At 44.2% G+C, this 18,993-nt stretch overlaps 2 protein-coding genes and 2 long non-coding RNA genes across 8 annotated transcripts; 2 read left to right on the forward strand and 2 right to left on the reverse strand.

Annotated features, from left to right (window-relative positions):
- Positions 1-242: 242 nt before the first annotated feature.
- LOC115558408 (uncharacterized) lies at positions 243-1,119 on the reverse strand. The gene is made up of 2 exons (XR_003979329.1): positions 1,039-1,119; positions 243-895 (listed from the first exon to the last, which is right to left on the reverse strand). It is a non-coding gene; the product is annotated as an uncharacterized LOC115558408 (long non-coding RNA).
- Positions 400-3,365, forward strand: LOC115558400 (uncharacterized). Its single transcript, XR_003979321.1, has 2 exons — positions 400-746; positions 2,768-3,365. It is a non-coding gene; the product is annotated as an uncharacterized LOC115558400 (long non-coding RNA).
- On the reverse strand, positions 3,349-7,834 carry LOC115558347 (apoptosis regulator BAX). 5 transcript variants are annotated; one of them, XM_030376399.1, is made up of 8 exons: positions 7,227-7,363; positions 6,710-6,802; positions 6,472-6,604; positions 6,132-6,162; positions 5,754-5,918; positions 5,470-5,608; positions 5,197-5,301; positions 3,349-4,419 (listed from the first exon to the last, which is right to left on the reverse strand). In XM_030376399.1, the coding sequence occupies exons 3-8, from the start codon at positions 6,497-6,499 to the stop codon at positions 4,291-4,293; spliced, it is 597 nt and encodes a 198-aa protein (XP_030232259.1). In that variant the 5' UTR covers positions 6,500-6,604; positions 6,710-6,802; positions 7,227-7,363; the 3' UTR covers positions 3,349-4,290. The 5 variants fall into 5 exon arrangements, with proteins under 5 accessions (XP_030232259.1, XP_030232249.1, XP_030232270.1 ...); XM_030376389.1 differs by lacking the exons at positions 6,710-6,802; positions 7,227-7,363 and adding an exon at positions 7,550-7,834; XM_030376410.1 differs by lacking the exon at positions 6,710-6,802.
- An 8,183-nt stretch (positions 7,835-16,017) lies between these two features.
- On the forward strand, positions 16,018-18,839 carry dexi (Dexi homolog (mouse)). Its single transcript, XM_030376467.1, has 2 exons — positions 16,018-17,042; positions 17,252-18,839. The coding sequence occupies exon 1, from the start codon at positions 16,703-16,705 to the stop codon at positions 16,973-16,975; it is 273 nt and encodes a 90-aa protein (XP_030232327.1). The 5' UTR covers positions 16,018-16,702; the 3' UTR covers positions 16,976-17,042; positions 17,252-18,839.
- Positions 18,840-18,993: the final 154 nt, after the last annotated feature.

Genomic DNA, 18,993 nt, shown 5'->3' on the forward strand with positions numbered 1-18,993 from the left:
GAAGTGAACTAGAATCCATACATTTCAAAATAATTTCACACTTCAAACAGACGAAAAACGCAAAAGGCATATCCATATTTGACTCCTTTTTGGCTTTCAGACTGACTATCTGTCTATCTGACCCCGGATCAGCCGGCACCAGAACATTACATTGCAGCAGCCGGGGACCCTCTGAGCAACAATCCAGGGTCCCTATTAACATAGTATACAGTGGTACAAAGGAAGACAAGGATGCACACCAATTATATTCAAATACCTTTATTTATGAAGTTGCTTGTTGCTTGATGCAGAATGATGTAATGAAGCTATGCATGAGGATTTTTAAATATAAGCTATAAGATATTTTTGTGCAACAGTGATGTTAAATACTTTGACAACAACAAACCCTGTATTATTTTATGGCCAGACGTTTCCAATATAATAGATTTCATAAAAAGAAATATTGGATAGTTATAGGATTACAGTTTCTACTATATATGTAGGACTACTGCAAAAATGAGAAAGCACCATTTTATATGGACTCAAGTAACTGATAAACCATTGAGGGCTGGGGAACGTCTAATTTGCAGGGATTTCTATTGTCCCCCATTGCTCAACCGAGACACACCCCTCTGCCTTCACTCCTCCCTTCGCTGTAATCTCTGCCACTTCCTTCACCTCCTCCGTCAGACACTGCTCCATTCGTGTTGACTGCCCAGAGTCCACGGATTTGATCTGTGGAAAATAACCTCCACCTCCAGGCACCCGTGAGCATGACCTCCTTCAAACGTTCCTTTGCCTCATGAGTTTGTTAAATGTTGTTGTCAAAGTCCATGGTTTTGCTATTGTTCCAGAGCTCCGTGCTGTTATCCATGTCGTAACTTGATTACGCGGCCCAAGCCCTGAACCAGGTGGCCTGAGAACAGAAGCCTTCATTGTTTAAATGGGAACGCGCGTGAACTGGAGAGAACGGCGTAGAACAGCCGTAGGACCTACGTCTTGCATGATATGAAAAAAATATGCATTGATGGAATTTTATCTGAATTGTTGATATTTCACCATGCGGTCGCTACATGGTCAGGTGATTGCAATTGTAGACAGGATGTATCCAGAGAACAAGGCATGTCCCATGTCCACTAGCCAGGATGTGTTTCCCTTAGAAGCAAGGAAGTTCATTCGACGCTCAGCTGTGGGGCGAAAATCATGGCATGTTTGCATAGTAGAAAGACCAATGTTAATGAAGCCAATATTGACCAAAGGAGGTCTTATATCTAAACCTGTAACGACTGACCGGTTCATAGCATACAGATGCTTTGTCTAGTGGTGCTGGGGATATGGGCGGAGTTCCCTTTCAATTCTATTATGTTCTATATGTGAGCAGAGTGACCAGAAAGGTGAAAACACGGTAAAGTAGGGGAGGAAGCAATACGTGTTTGACAATTGGGCACTGATGGGATGTAATTAGGATGTCTATAAATACACCTGGGCTTCCATGACGTGGGATCTCTTTGGGGCTTTCGAGAGCAGGGAACTCAGAACGCTGGGGCTGTAGAGCGACGTCGGGTGTCTGTCTTAATTTAAACTACATCGTGACTCAAGGTAATGTAGTGTCTTCACCCTATCCCCAAATCATTCTTGCATGGCTGGATTGACAATGTGATCAGTGGTGTCTGCGTGTATTGATCCTCGCAGCCTGTGACAGGCGTTGGCCGCAGCTGGGGGATCGGAGACGTTTGCTGCAGCCGGGGAATCAGAGCGATCGGCGGGCGTGCAGCGGGGATAAGGGGGAACGACAGACACGCACCGACCCTTGACTCCAGCTCCAGCGTGTGGCCACTGTTTTCTTCTCTCCCTCTCTATAGTTTACGTGTGTGCGCGTGCGCATACCGGCGAGTGGGAATGTGTTGGTGCGCGTGAGTGACTGTGGCCGCATACCGGCGGGTTGGTGCGTGTGAAGGACCGTGTCCGTAGGAGAATATAGGGATAAGGTGGGGTTATTTATTGGGCAAGTACAATTGGGTGGGATGGGCAGTTAGGCTCTGGTCTCTTTATTCGATAGGCTGTATTTGTGGTCCCTTGTGTTTGGTTTGTAGAGTAATACTGTTTTGGAGTGTTTTGCTTTGCGTGCTTTATGTTTGGTTTGTTACTTTCTTTTCTTTATTTTATGAGTGCTGTGATTTGCTTTGACCATATGCTACAGTTCTATTATTGTGAGGCTAGTGGTCCCCTGTTCTGTCAACTATCAAATTGTGCATGTCTTATACTTCCCTTATCATCCTGTGTGCCTGTGGGCCTTACTTTTAAAACCAAAAGAACCAAGAAATAAATAATTTTGTACTAGATCACCTGTGCCGATACAATCCTTCGATACCAGCGGGGAGGTAGATTTCTTGGGTTGGGGTGCCTCTGGACATACAGGGGCTGGCGTTGTCTATACTAGGTAGCAAGGGTCACATAAACATTCTATAAATTCTGTAACCTGTGAGGTGTTCATTAAAAGGTCACTACCCAAATCTTTCATGTGTTGTGTTTAAATTGTTGTACTTCGAGTTTAATATTTTATTTACCTGGGGCTGCCTATACATCTGACTCAGACCGCCTCATTATCGAAGCGGGAACTAAGGCAGAAATTACATCCCCCTTTGGTGGCTTTTCGTACAGAATTGCATGTATAAGCGTCAACAGAGATGCGAATCCAGACGTGAAGTATCACACACATAGAAAGAGCTAACTGTAGCCGGGACTCTGCCCTTCAAAAAATGAATCCAGTCTGTCCTGTCCTTTTCAGGTTTTGGGAGATTGTCAGTGGTGGGTTCGCCCTGCGTCTCTCCAAGAGCTCCGCAAGGAAAGGTCCCCAGATGGGAAGTCCCCCTGCATCTCCGGGAGCTCCGCAAGGAGAAGTCCAATCCACTGACAAAAGCAAGGACTTCTTATACAGTGGCAGACAGGCCTCAAGGATGCTGAGAACAGCTGTGCCCCCCAATAGAAATATGGTATTGTTTAAGCCATATTGTAATCCATCGATGAACCTCCTGTGGATGTCCTAAGGGGGGGTAAACGCCGTGCCTTATCAGATGGAACCCTGGCTTCTCGACCCACCCCAGAGGTTCACCAAAACAGCCCCATACCACCAAACGGAAAATATTGTTATTTCCCATTATATGTCCTTCAACCGAACGTCTTCCATAGACATGTTGTAGCTCCATTGGTCGCTACGCTAGCTAATGGTGGCTGCAGGGACTATGGACCTTTTTATTGCACTTTATTATTTGCAATGGAAAGTAAACGTATTCACAATTTACATTACTGCACAACCTATGACAACATAAATAACATGCTGTAATAACGCAAGCATTTTACCAAATAAGATTCAAGATTTAAGATGATTTATTTATTGTCACATGTCATATTAGGGGTGCGGGATTATGGCCAACATGATTATCACAATTATTTTGATCAATACTGATATCCCGATTATTTACCACGACTATTCATTTGATTGACAAATATTTTTATTGAACGATCATGTTAACATAACACTGCTTTAACAACCGTGAACCATTGTGCTACATTTCGATACGGTGTCATGCTGTACAGGCTCGATTTTATGGACGTCTGGCTAGACGTGGGACAACTCGTGTTAGCAGCCGATGCAAGACTTTCATAGCAATCATGCATTCGTCAGTCTATTTTGGGGTGTGTGTTCAGGTGGCCGAATGAATTAGTTGTGTTGCCTTGCGGCGCTGACACAGCTCTACGGCACACTTTGAAGATTGTTTGATGCTGGTTCAAATCGCTTGCCCCAAATCCGAAATATTTCCAGATAACGGACGATGATCCGCAACGAGGGACGAGCTCTTCGACTTCTGCTGTGTCAGACATACAGCGGAGCCAGAGCATATACTGCATGGACGAGGCCCGCTTATTTAGTTATTTATTTTTGCGGAGCATGCATTATTTTCTTTGCCCTATGTCATATACAAATATAAAAAAATCTGTTTGTAAAAATAATTTTGCAATCTGAAGAAACCTATCCTTACACTACACCACTGAGTAACTGAATGTGACTGATACTGATAACAGGCTGGTATAACCGATTTCTCTGTCAAAATGAGAGTAAGATCAAAATCTGTAGGTGAAATGGAGTCATAACTACCACCAAGCAATCACCCAAATGGCTGGCAGCGGCCCTGGCCTCAGGCCCTCCGTGGCCCTGGCTTCAGGCCCTCCGTGGCCCTGGCCTCAGGCCCTCCGTGGCCCTGGCCTCAGGCCCTCCGTGGCCCTGGCCTCAGGCCCTCCGTGGCCCTGGCTTCAGGCCCTCCGTGTCCGCTTCCAGGCGACGATGCTTAGGACGGCCAGGCCGGTGATGATGATGAGTGTCTGCATGGTGGTGAGTGGCATGCCCTGCATACGGCCACTTAGCTCTGACAGACTGTTGCTCTGTTGATATGAGAGAGAGAGATAAGGGGGCCGAGAGAGAGAGATAAGGGGGCCGAGAGAGAGAGAGAGGGAGAGAGAGAAAGAGAGAGATAAGGGGGCCGAGAGAGAGAGAGAGGGAGCGAGAGAGAGAGTGAGAGAGAGAGAGAGAGAGAGCGAGAGCGAGAGAGCGATAAATTATGTTAAGCCAGAATTTAATATGAGCCATATGTTAGCTATGATGTAAGAGAAGTGGAAAAGAATGATTCACAATTAAAGTACATAATTGTGATTTCAGGTGAATTGCTATTTTTAATTGAACAATTTCACATTGAGGGAATGAAATTAAACCATTGGTAGGAGTACTCCGATCTTTTAATGAAGTGAAAGTAGCAATTAGTGTAAACAAACTGATCAAGTAAAAGTCCTGTACTTATTTAATAGCACATAAGTGTGTTAAAAATAAATATACCTAAAGTACCAAAAGTAAGTACTTATTAAGAATGGCCCATTTAAGAATCGTCTGTAATCCCTGGAATATAAATAGGGATAGCTTGTAATTAGCTAATAACCTGTAATAATTTATCATGATGTTTAAATTGATTTATATTTTGTATTGATAATCTAAATCTGCAAAGTAAATGGGAAGTTAATTTAGTTTAATTAAGTCTTGTGTACAGACTTATTTCTGTACAAATATCCGTCCTGTTTCTTATTCCACCAGTATAACTTTGCTGTAGTGTTCTGTATCTAAGGTCAGACTAAAGTAAGACTCCAGTGTGTGGGAAAGGCTTAACCTACCCATCCTCCATGGCTAGTGACCCAGCCCAGTAGTTTCTCCTTGAAGTAATTCAACGCTATCTTGAAGATCTCAATCACCAGTAGAGGCAGATTATCTTCCATCACCTGGAAGCCACAGGGACACACACACGCACATACACACGCACACACACACACATTTAAATAATTGTGAACCATATAGTTTGGGTGGTTGTGGGCAGATTTGTGTTGTTTTTTTGGTCTGTGTAAAGCAGGGGGTTGATCAGTGTTGTTTGCACACACACTAACACACACCTTTATTGCCATCCTTCCGGCAACATAGAACAGCAATATGATTTTATCCCAGGTCACTCCATTCTTAAACACTTTGCCTGCCAGCTGTGAGAACTTGTCCATCATTGAACCTGGCATTCGAATCACCCCATCGATGGAGCTTTGAGAGAGGAAAACAGAAGCCGCAGGCATTATAAATGGATTATGGAATGCATGATTTCGAGATGAATTTGGATGCAAGAAAAGTGCTGGTTTGAAGTGCACTGAAAATTATGAAAAAGAACGAGCCAATGTAAATAACATACTCTTGTAACTCTTGGTTGCCTTTGAGAAGGGAGCTCTGTTGGCGAACCCTTCGGCCCAACTCATCCATCAAATCTCTCTCCGCCTCACTCTGCGGCTCGGGGCCCGATGGCAGCGCCGGAGCCTCGACGTCCAGGTGACCCTCCCTCAGCTCCTCCTCCATGACCCTAAGACATGCTGGGGGTTATCCGTCGCCTCAACACAGAACCATTAGCGATGATCACACTGCTTATTAATTCTTAAAAGCTCACAGACCTCTGATCCTACGTTTATTACTAATTATGTGTAAAGGACAAGAATTATATTAGCAGTTGAATAATGAGCATGGCATTTTAACGTATCTATTACATTTATAACTTGTAACTTTGATACAAGCTTACCCTCTGAGACAAGCCTCCGCTATCCGTTCATCTGTTGAGAAACGATTAACATTGTCAAACAACAAGCGGCGCTGGTTTATATTAATTATAAACCCGCGCCAGTTAGTTTCGCCACGCCGCCTCTCTTGTAGCCATACTCTTGTAACTTAAAGTAATGCAAGTCGCCGAATCGCCAAATGGATAGGCGCCACGCGTTGCGTGTTCTTATCTCCGTTACGCTTCTATAGCGGTCTTGAACACTTTGGGGATGCTCCACTTACATGACTTAAGTAATGTATATCGCCAAAACACCAAATGTAACTATTATCATATCCTTCTCGTTTTGTAGACACACACTTACCTGATATTTCATCTCCGCCACCGTCCATTGTATAGGCCTTACTTTCTCTTTCGTCAACGATGTAAACCTATACGATTCTTACGTGGATAGTCTTCAGACCCGTCCAGGAAGTGCTTTGCGGGATCTTTTGATCCTATTGAAATAGCAAATTTAATGACAGGACAAAAATGACTTGTACTGGTAATTAGGCCTACGTTATGTAGGCTATATCTAGTTATTATCCACACGTTGGCTTTACCTGCCTTGTTGAAATATTAATATTTGTTTGTTCAAGATCGTGTGGCTGTTTCATGGTTTCACTCAACACTCGACCGTCAATACGTTTCTCAGACTTTGCAAACAAGAAATAGGAGATGGCTGGGTGATGAATATGGCAGGCTAAATTGGCTGGATATTGAATATATCCAGTATATCCAGTATATATTCAATATATCGAAAATATATATTGGATATATTCAATATATATCCAATATATCCCATATCCTTCACTCTCTCGAAGGCGAGGCTGTGCTCACTGAGTCTGTACATAGTAAAGGATTTCCTTAGTTTTGGATCAGTCACAGTTAAATGTGCTTTCCAGGGTAGGCTACCACGAGGTTGTCAAAATTAATATGAGTAAATAACATAATGCATCAATGTATTACTTTTAACTATTACGTATGCAAGTGCTCTCGTAGTTCATTATCGTGAATGTTGTAGCGTATGGGTCGTCGCCGTCGGAGGTTCCATTGCGATGTGTTCGTCTTCAAACTTACAATCTAAAATATGCCATCGCTTTCTGTGATAAGTTGCTCAACTTGTGACGTTGTGATAGAATATAAACACTAATTTAGACTAATATTGTCGGAAGGAAGAGCGCCTCGAACTAAGTGAAAGTATGGGGCGTTGACAATAAGCGAATGCGCGTTCACGCGAAGGGGGGTCGTAATATGCGGGGGGGGGGGTCGAAATTCGGCACAACACCGGCCTGTCTGATTCCCTGTTTCCTGCTCCTCGCCTGCCTGTCTGCCCTCCCGTTGCCGACCCCTCGCCTGTCTGACCCACCGCCGATTCCCTGCCCGCCTGTCGGTGGCCTTACTGTTTGCTCTCTGCCAGCCCGATCCTGCACCGAATGAAATCAAACTGTCCTCAACTGTCGCCTGTCCGTGCACTTGGGTTCTACGTCTACCTAGCCGTTACAGGGTCCAAATAATCTTTAAAGGTCAATGAATAATGTTATCTTTATGATTTCCAATTAGGAAAGGAGACAGGTGACAATACTGATTCCCAACTGACATTACAATGGGTATAATAATTGAGAATTAATAATAATATTAATAATTGAGATTGTATTGAGCTCCTCCGAGCTCAATACATTCATGATCCAAAATCTGACCGCAGCTGACCTCAGATCTGGTGAACTGGGCTTTTATTTCCTTCACTTCATATGTTTCAACCAATCCTGTTGCTGGAGGCAGAGTTATTTGCAGAAAAACTAGACCAGCCCATGAACATTTTAAAATGTAAATACAGACATTTCTGTATAATTAAGGTGTATAACAGCTCCCTCTGCTGGACAACAGTCTCACACCAAACTACATTTTCCGTTTGAACCAACGTAGCTATAGTACATTGATGTGAGACGGGTTGGTGGATTTAACGTGTCGTAGTAGCAGAGAATGGCCTGCGGGGCAGTATGTACATTGTTAAATACATGAATAGGCCTGAATTTAGTAGTAGGCTAATATGGAGGTTTCATATTTTTACAAAATGGATTATGTGAACATTGCAGAATAACAATCATGTATATTAAATGTATTGCGGGAGTTTAGCTTGACATTAACCAAGTTAAAGGACAATTAAATGAACCGTCACAAACATGTAGAAGTCAATGTGGGATTTTAATATATAAACACTTGACATAAGTTTGATACAATTTTGTAAAGGAAAGCAGAGGAAAACATTCTCCCAAATTAATCTTTTCAAAATGTCACCACCATTCCGAAAGCAAGTGAAGAGGTTTTTGTAAAAGCAGTCCTCCCTGACCAGCTCTGTCCCTGACTCTAAACCCTGACACTCAACCCTAACGCTAAACCCTCTGAGGGCAGGAAGACGCGCCTTCCGTGTAAAGGTTCAAACCACAGAGAAGGAAAAAGAGGAGGAAGCAGTAGAGAGTAGTGAAGTTAGTGACAGACGTGAGGGAAAGGCGTGTGGAAGCACACGGTTACATGTGGGGTCAAGAAGATCACTCCCACTGGAGGTCATTGATCCATCAGCCTCAGACTGCTGAGCTCAGCAGGTCTTCTGGAGGACGAGGCTCAGATGAACTGAGGAGACGGGACCAGCAGGATGTCAGGATCAGGGCGGGTTTAGCTCAGGTGTGTCTGCCCCCTACCAAACAGGATCAGGTGAGGTTCAGTTCAGGTGTGTCTGCTCGGACCAAACAAGGACAATGATTAGGTTCAATATTCAAAAGATGCAACATTATCTGAACCAAAGATAAGTCATTAAGGAGCAGGCAGGCTTTAGGGCGCCTTGCTCAAGGACGCATCACTGTATTCTGAGGGCTTGAACCCGGCACCATTGGTTTGAGAGTTGAACCCCCAACCCCCTACCTAGTCCACTATGTCCAGATACTGCACATTTATGAGGAATCCTTGATGGTAGATTCCTGGTGGTCCTCAGGATTTGCCTTCCAGATGTACGGCTTCTCCATCAGTCCTCCAGATTCCTGGTCTGGTTACAAACGTAATTTGTCTATAATGTAAGGTAACAAACACAGGAGTAGTTGGGCTCTAACGCAAGGTAACAAACACAGGAGTAGTTTGCTCTAATATCAGGTAACAAACACAGTAGTAGTTTGTCTCCAATGTAAGGTCACAAACACAGGAGTAGTTGGGCTCTAATGGCACGTAACAAAGTAGCAGCTGTAGTTTGTCTGGTAAACAACCACAATAGTATGCCGTAACTTGTACTGGACAAAGTAATCCTGCGTGCAACAAGTCTACTGTTTATTTAAAGGACCCAGGACAGCAAACTTACGAGGATCCTCGTTGGTGGAGTGATGTCGTCCTCCAGAGTCTTGGCTCCTCCATCAGCTCTCCTCAGCCCGAGTCGTAGTCTGGAACAAACAGCGTGAGTCTGGCCCTAAAGACTGGTAACAAACATGTAGTTTGTCTCATTTTTAAGCCCTTTATTTCCAGTTTGTTTGGTTAATACAAACTTACAACCCTGGTTGGTAGAGTGATGTCATCCTCCAGATTCACGGCTCCCCTACCAGCTCGCCTCCGCTCCAGAAACACGTTCTAGTAAGTAAACACAGCGGTAGTTGGTTAACCCCCGTATGAATGAACTCACAGCTTGGCACAGATTTAAAGTCATAAGATGATCAAAACCAGACCTAAACTACCGTGGATTTTAGTGTTTCAGATGAGCTTGGTGATGGTTACCCTCTGGTCCGGTGCTGCAGGCCCCTGGTCTCCAGCCTCAGTCTCCGGTCCACCCTGGCACCACAAGCCTCCGGTCCCCAGCCTCTCAGCCTCGCCTTTCAGCTACAGCAGCAGGTTTATATCAGCATTTGCCCAACAATAAACTTATTTGACTCATCCGAAACCGAGTTACAATTAATTGAACTATTATTTTATAACTCAAGGCTAGAAAAGACTTGAGACCAGACATGAGCATCCTGTTTTTGGGAATGAAGACAGAGCAGTCCACAAGTTTAAAGAAGTGGTTCAGGCCATGCATTGAAACTGACCTGAGAAGACTCTACTCACACAGAGCACTGACCGGTTCTGGAGGATTTCTGACCGGAGGTGGAGGTCTGGCTCTGGGTGAGGAGGTGGAGGTCTGGCTCTGGGTGAGGAGGTGGAGGAGGTCTGGCTCTGGGTGAGGAGGTGGAGGAGGTCTGGCTCTGGGTGAGGAGGTGGAGGTCTGGCTCTGGGAGAGGAGGTGGAGGTCTGGCACTGGGTGAGGAGGTGGAGGTCTGGCTCTGGGTGAGGAGGTGGAGGTCTGGCTCTGGGTGAGGAGGTGGAGGTCTGGCTCTGGGTGAGGAGGTGGAGGTCTGGCTCTGGGTGAGGAGGTGGAGGTCTGGCTCTGGGTGAGGAGGTGGAGGTCTGGCTCTGGGTGAGGAGGTGGAGGTCTGGCTCTGGGTGAGGAGGTGGAGGTCTGGCTCTGGGTGAGGAGGTCTGGCTCTGGGTGAGGAGGAGGAGGTCTGGCTCTGGGTGAGGAGGTGGAGGTCTGGCACTGGGTGAAGAGGTGGAGGTCTGGCTCTGGGTGAGGAGGTGGAGGTCTGGCTCTGGGTGAGGAGGTGGAGGTCTGGCTCTGGGTGAGGAGGTGGAGGTCTGGCTCTGGGTGAGGAGGTGGAGGTCTGGCTCTGGGTGAGGAGGTGGAGGGCTTGCTCTGGGTGAGGAGGCAGACACCTTGGGACAAACCACACGTTACCTTTTTAACCTTGTACAGTTCTAGAGTATCTTCTATTGTAACATGTGGGAATGACGGCCATTATTTTAGCTTTGATATTATCCAGTTGGTAACTCTGCACCAAAGTCGTTGTTTAACGTCATTCCATTGGGTAGGGTTTAACTTCTGTGGCAATTAATGACAGCAGATATTTAGAACGTACAAAAGCTGAAGTAACAAAGAACACTAAGCAGTATCGATATTAAATAAAAATATACTCAGCCATATCAGGTGCTGGGTTCCGTTGAAGAAATGTCAAATTATCTTCCACCTTGAAATGATTTTCAGCCTTCCCTGATATCAAAAATGGGCCCGCAAGTAGAACGCCGTTTTATACGCAGTGAGAGTCCCGCAACGTCGTCGTGGTTAAAAGTACGGCGCAACCATCGGAAATTATCAACATATTGTACGACGTACGCCTCAGTATGTATTTAATATCAAACTTTAGTTGTTTAAGATAGGGGCGACAATTCCCAATGGAAACCGACTACAACATTCTATGCTAACCATTGGGACTAAATCAAGTGACCGCACTCAGAACCTTCCACGGCGGGAAGCACAAACCGTCCGACTGGAATACGAACATTCCGGCCGGAACCAACCAAAGAAAAAACAGAACCAGCGCCTCACCTTGAGCTGAACGGAGGAAGATCCTGAAGTCCAGCGATGGTCTTCATTAAAACACAGCCAACAGACTTACCTTGAGGAGATCTGTTTGTTGCTGTTGGTCATTAATACTATTCAGTGTACCTTTACATTATTATGCACCCAGTGTGTACAAGTTATATCACTCAAAACCATACGAAGAACCAAACTACCATGTACGTCCCACAACAACCTTAAACCTAAAAACCGGGAATCATTCAATACAAATCTGTGTACATTTTACAATTATCTAGATTATTCAGGGTACAAACCATACAGAGCAAATCTAAACGTTGAGCTCACAGAGAGCCGACCATAGCCCTGCAACGTCACCCTGACCGCCTCATCACCAACAGCAAATCATGCCAGCCAACACATGTACAGCTCCAGTGAGAAGTGGGCATCTGAGTGAAAGGACTGCCCATAATAAAAAGCCCAATTCCTGAACTATCCAACCATCTTCATGGCTTAAAAATGTACAGACTTGACATTCCATTGTGTTCCAATCACCTTAGTCTCCTCCCTCGTTATTTATAAAACTCTACATCTCCATCACTAGAGTGTTGCATCCTACTCATGGGAGTGTGGTCTGAGTGAGCAGAGATGCATGCTGGGATACAATGCTGTCTGAAGTCTTCAGTTCCATAGACACACCCCTCAGGAGAAACAAAGTGTTTGAGAATCTGTCGTGACATCAGTTACATGAGCTGGAATATTCTTCAAGATGGCGCCAGGATTCTCAGAGGAGAAAGGCCAAGAGGAAGATGTATGGGTTCTTCCTCGCAGCCAGTGGAACACAACAATGGTCTTCATCAGAGTACCATGGAACACTTTGAAACATTCTCCTCTTTACACCTTGAAGCCCCAGTGAAGGTTTCCTTACCGCCTCAACTGAAGAGCACAACTTCAGCTCGAAGAGCGCACTAGCTGGAGTTCCCGGGTTGGTTCTGATTTAAGGGAACCAATCTTTCAGCTAGTCCTGTCCGAAACAATTACAGTTCAGCCTGAGAAGAAGTGCAACTGAGAGCAAGACAAGATCCACAGGGCTCTCCATCAATCCAGCCAGGTAGGAAGAGCCGTCTCATTACAGGTCTGAAGGTCATCTTGAACATCCATTGAGGTCCCTTTCCAACGTCAGACTCTCCTTGTGGAATTCCTTTAGGTGTCCATCCTCCATTGATCCTGATTGGTGTAGTCCTAGTTTGAAGTCACTGATCTGAACACGCCGCTTGCATCCTTTTACACTTGAGTTGGACACTCTCCTTCCTGCCCAGTGTGTTGGATATCGCTCCGGAGCGTCGCTCAGGGCTCTTCATGTCTACTGGAGGCCCTTCAGTAAACATGTGGCCGTCCATCAGGTATGATTTAGTTGACCATTCCAATATCCCAAGCCAATCACACAGACCCCTGTATAAACATTATCCCTGTCAAAGCAAGCCGGACACACACACCAGGACAGTGTCCAGAATCCAGGACAGGCACGTAGAACGCCATGCCAGGTGTGAGTGGGAGACACATACACACACAGTAGAACCCTAGAGATGCTCAAAAATCTTCCATCTCATGTCAAACCCAAACACACACACACACCACTGAGCCATAAAAGGCCAAACAATCATGTAGGGTAAAAACCTCATAGCAAATAACATTCCATCATCCACCCCCAGCTCTCCTGCCAGGGCACCCAGAACAGAACAACCAATGTCTCCAGAGACGTAAATTATGTACAGCATTCTTCAGTGGCGTCCCACATTGGTGATGGATTATGCTTGGCGTCTCCAAAATGTGTCCCAGGTTGATTCAACATCTCTGAAGTCATGTTTTTGTAGTCCAGTGGTTTAGTGATTGAGGGGCCTTCACAGATGCAAACGGTGCAGCTTTAGTCAGCCTGAGGACAGGAAGGACATCATCTGTTCAGAAGACAACCCAGTGGAGGGGTGTGGCTCTTGAGGAGCAGGATCCATATGGGGATGGCCCCAAATAAGACCTTCTTGGAAATGAAACTGTTCCTGAGGAGTCACGATGCCTGGAGGGGACGGTTGAATGTGTTCCATGGTTCTCTTTGTCAGACTGAAGTTGTGTTTTAGTCGTTGAGATGAGGAGCCCCCTCATCTCCCCCTGGTGTTTCTCCTTCTGAATCCCCGTCTCCATCTTTAAGAACATTCCAGTCCATGTAACTGACGTCACGACAGTTTCTCAAACACTCGGTTTCCCCTGAGGGGGCGTGTCTACAGACCTGTAGATTCGAGACAGCTCTGTATCCCAGTATGCACCTCTGCTCACTCAGACCACACCCTCACAGTAGAGCAACACTCATGTGATGAAGATGCAGAGCTCAGGAGAGTAGAATGAAAGAAGACTAAAAATATCAGAACCAAACCCATTACTCCATCTTACAACAATAACTTGGAGCCTGTAACCATTTTAACAAATCATTAAAACCAACATAAACCAAACACCTAAGTAACCCATGAACCAATAAAACATCCTTACTACTCAGATCAACCTTCAGGTAACAGGTTAACCCACCAGGAAGCCAAAATACATCAATGTGCCCAAGATTAATGAGAAATTAATGACTTACAGTTTGCAGTTCATCTTCATGGTTAAGTTGGGATACTCACAGAACTGCAGTTAAATATCCAAGATAAACCTCTGAAGGAAGGAACAGTTTACTCATGGTCCACATTTCAAATGAGAGTAAAACCACCACAATCCCCGATTTCCTTCACACATTATCAGTGATTTATATTCAACATACAAGTCACGTCTACTCACATCAGGTTCAGATGAGATGCTCCTCTTTACTTCAAAAAGTCTTTAACCTATGAAACTGGAAGAGACAATACAAACACATGTAGTGTCCGGTTCCCTTTTAAGTGAAACGCACCAGATGCAACCAATTAACTAATTAAGAAAAACACCTGGCAGGTTCGGCACCCTGTGGTCTTCTTGGTACCAGTGAGAGGCTATTTCAGCTCTGTGTTTGATCTTAAATGACCTCCCTCATTTTAATTGAAGGGATGAGTCTGATTTGACTGATTTAGATTCAAACTTCAAAACGAAAAAAGTCTTCATTCAATTCACCTTACTGTGTGCGCGTGTGTGTGTGTGAGAAGGAAGCTTTCATCAAAGAGACCAGAGAAACTCACTGGTTAAACTGGAGTCATCGCCTACCACCACACACGTTAACACACACACACACACACACACACACACACACACACACACACACACACACACACACACACACACACACCATACAGACAAACACCATACAGACACACACAATACACCATATAGATTCACGCCATATGCACGCACACACCACAGATACACACATATAGATTCACACAATATTGATACACACAACATATAGATACAAACCATATGCACACACAAACGACAGATACAAACCATATATATATATACACGCACACACCATAGGTATACACCATATAGATATGCACACACCATAGATACACACCATATAGATACACACCATAAAGATAAACACACCAAATAGACACACACCAAAGAATAACTTAATAGAGATTTTTTCATTTCGATCTGACTGGGGATGGGATAGGTTAATACACTTGAGGTGGTAAACAGGTTGTTGTTTATTCTCCTGCCAGAAGGACTATGTCTATCTAGACTAGGCTTCTTATAAATGTTTATGAATATTTTTATTTTTATTTTATTATTTTTTCCCCAAAGATCTTATTCGGGGCTAATTAAATAACATCCGAGGCTTTATCCCCAAATAAAACAGCATAGGGACGCCACTGCCTTAAGCTAACATATTTATCCACGATAGCAGACACTTTAAATAATAGTTATAATTACATGCAAATTATTTCAAATTTCTAATAGTATACTAGATACATACAAATATATATAAAGGAATATATACGAAAATGAAATGGCTAAAGTTAATGCAAAATTATGATGTAGTCGAGTACAAACAGTCTACTCTCATTGCAGTCTTTGGAAGTAAATTCTGACTGATATACTGTTATCTTCCACAGCATGACATAACACATCTCAGGAAGTGGTAGTGCTCCACTTTGTTGGAGAATCTTCATACTGAAGGGTATAGTTATTCTGAAGCAGATGTGCTATGAATTCCAATATTAACACAACCGTAACAATGACCTCGCTCCCAGAGGTCCACGGTGCAATGTTTTTTTTCACCACTGGGATGCTGACGGCGTTACCCGCCTACATTTTTTATCCTTTGGCGGCCCTCAGTCAAATTTTGGGTTCCTAAATTGGCCCTCAGCTGTCAAAACTTTGAGAACCCCTGTTGTAGACCAACTTCGGAAAACTGTAGTTCCACCATAGAAACGCTAGAGGTCAGCAATACTCCCCGTCGCGCAATGACGTCGGTTAGGAAAAGTGGAGTCGAATTCATTTTAAACAGCGCTGTCTTTTCCTGTTTGAAAGGAAGCACATTTTCATCTCTCCTTGACCCGATGACGTTTTCCACAAAGGTTAAGTAAAGGATAGGAGATTTGACTATTCGTAGAGGAATAGGGACACAGCTAAGGACTCTCACCGCGTCCGCCATCTTGTCGTCACGTGACAGCACTTGGACGTTGGATGTCCATGTCCTACAGCCTGCAACTAGACCTTACTCGTGGGGGGGGGGGGCAATGTTTTGATGCACTTCGCAAAAATACAGGCCGTCCTGAACGTCGTTCGGTTGTTCACACATCGTCTAAAATAATCGCACAGGTGCGAGTTTATGTGGGGTCTGACTCAGAATACTTTGACGAATTATCCGTACTTCTTCCTAACGTTTCTCGGCATTGTGTTTAGACCCAGCAACCTGGAAAGCTGCGAATTCTGCAACCCCAAGACACGAAATCAACACCAAGACCGCAGCGAACTGGTACCATAACCGTTGAATATTAATAGCGATGATAGTCGGGTATTTCATGCTACAACACTTCTTAACCTGTTCGTGTGGACGTGGTACGTAACGTTAGAGATACAAGCAGTGCATTTTGGATCAGGCCCATTAGGCAAAACTTCTTAGGTGACGGGAGGCTGGGTTTATTCTAGACTGAAATGGATACCTAAACCCTGTCGATTCTGCACGAAAACGCATGCATCCAGGTCGTGGATTTCTATATTTTCTATGACCCAACAAATCTACGCTCGTCTGGATGCGGTGGAATCGCTGTTCGAGGAACTTCCATATATGTTTTATCTGGGCCTGTTTTTTGTGAACGTCCTGATCCTCTACTATGCCTTCCTGATGGAGTACATCGTGCTGAACGTCGGCATAGTTTTTCTGCCCGAGGACATGGACCAGGCGCTGGTGGATCTAGGGGTGCTATCCGATCCCGCCTCTGTGCCCTACGACACGGACACGGAGCTGGACGTGTTCGATCATGGTTACCTGGAGTGAATTGGGGAGGGCTGGTTATGGGACGGAACACGCCAGAATCAGAGACGGGAACAATGTGATTGAAAAGGTAAACTTAGCTAGTGTTTCTCATGACATATTTACATGCATAAGTGCAGTCTATTATGTTGGGAGATGGCTTGGAATTAGGAAATATGAATCACAAAATCGGTTTTTCAACTCTGAAGTGCTGTGGATGGTTTGCATAATATATGTCATTTAATGAGGAAGTTGTTTTAATGATATCATCCTAACAGTCGTTTGCTTTGGTCCATGCAGGTTGTCTCCCCTGGACGCATGGGTCCGGTGAAGAATCACACACCAGATGACGGACACTGAGTTAAGACTGAGGACTTTGCTGTGTGCTGGCGACCAGCAGTGACCGACCGAAACCACTGCGTATGACCAGATTTAGTTGACCATGAACAACTGCTTACTAACCAGGGAGATTATATCGGCTCAACGTCTAGAAGCCCTAGTTTTGTTGTCGTGAAGATGAAAACTAAAGCAAATGCTGGGGATTTGCAAAGTTCTATATTCAATATGTTACAGTGTGGCCCAACACAGCAGGCCACCCTCTCTGACCTATGACCTGTGAGCTGCAGTGGCCAGTTTGGACCTTATTTGATAGCAAGGTACACGCATCAGATGTTACGGGATATGTGAAAGGGAATGGTTTGAAGTGTGCCAATGGATACCCAAAACGTATGTTTTCATTCATGTTGTCTTGTGTTGTGTTATTTATAGATTCTGAAGGGGGTTTCTGGAAAATAGAAGTCACAGCAACTGTTTTTACATCAGTTTCATAATAATTGTTAAGTGCCAGACAGATTTCAGGGGGGATTTAAGTGGAAAATCTGTTTCTTGAATGTTAAATTTATTGTTGGTTTCATTTAAACAGTGATTTTTAGACATATTCTACACTAAATCGATTCAATGTGGGTTGTGCCTTCCCACATTGTCCTGTGGTTTTGTGTGGATAAGCCTTCGTTGAATCACATTCTTTTGCATGTTTTTGTTTAATATATTACAAGTTTGTTTGTTTCATCCTCAAGTATCATATGCACTTTCTTCCCGTCCCCTTTATCAAGTCAAGCCAAATCTCTTTATTACTGGGCAATTTGACAGCAATATAATCTGCATCCAGGCAGTTGGGGAATAGACAATGTAACAATTCAGGTTAAACATGGCTTGGAACCCAAAGCCTTAGGCAAACGACGAGTTTATGTAAAAGTCTCAGTCAGTCAACTATCACCAGAAGTTATTTTTTAATTTTCAAAATAATCCTCTGTTCTTGCCATTTTGCACATGCATGTAACATTTCATCCAGATTTTCATTGTTGTTGGGAATCAAAGTGGAACCAAGCAAGACCCTGTTGTGCAAGCACTAGCCGGTGGTAAGGATTTATTTTCTAGCAATACTCAAAAGAAAACTCAACTGTGATCAAGTTTAGCTGCTCAACAGGGAACCTATAAAGATTAGGCTGCTGGCGGGCGCCAATCGGGTAGGGCAGCAGTGGTATGGCACATGCAATTCAAGAGGCCGGAAGTCAAAATGACTAGCCCACTTTTAGGAAGGACCATATCTTAGAGGATCTAAATATTCTGATGGTTTGACGTGTTTTCACAGAAACCTGCCTTATCATTCAAATTTAAGTCACACACACATGACTTTATACTTGCTGCCATATCCTGCCTTTACCCTTTTGATGACGCTTGCCGGTTTGCTATCGTGAACCACATCGACGTCATGTCACCCACAGCCCCCAGTACACACTAATGATATTTCTCCAGCATAACCACTCATTCACCCCCCATGTCAACAATGATGTATCTGAATATCAATAAAGTTTTATTTTCAAACGTGTACTTCATTCGCAACTGGTTGCAAAGGCTGCACACTTCTGTCTGTCCTCGTTGTTGATATCAATGCATTCCCAGTGGCCATGCTTAATTTAAAGACTGACGTTTATAACACATTCATTACATCGAAGATCATAGGTGATGTTGTAAATCACATT

This window comes from Gadus morhua, chromosome 2 (assembly GCF_902167405.1).
Source record: "Gadus morhua chromosome 2, gadMor3.0, whole genome shotgun sequence".
NCBI classification, from domain to species: Eukaryota; Metazoa; Chordata; class Actinopteri; order Gadiformes; family Gadidae; genus Gadus; species Gadus morhua.

What these genes read in the sequence shown, in the direction of transcription:
- LOC115558347 (XM_030376389.1), bottom strand. Translation starts at nt 6,499, where the DNA reads ATGGACGGTGGCGGAGATGAAATATCAG. An exon ending in GCGGAGGCTTGTCTCAGAGG is followed by an intron (nt 5,919 to 6,131) that starts GTAAGCTTGTAT and finishes AGCATGTCTTAG; the next exon opens with GGTCATGGAGGAGGAGCTGA. An exon ending in CCGGAAGGATGGCAATAAAG is followed by an intron (nt 5,302 to 5,469) that starts GTGTGTGTTAGT and finishes TGTGGCTTCCAG; the next exon opens with GTGATGGAAGATAATCTGCC.
- dexi (XM_030376467.1), top strand. Translation starts at nt 16,703, where the DNA reads ATGACCCAACAAATCTACGCTCGTCTGGATGCGGTGGAATCGCTGTTC.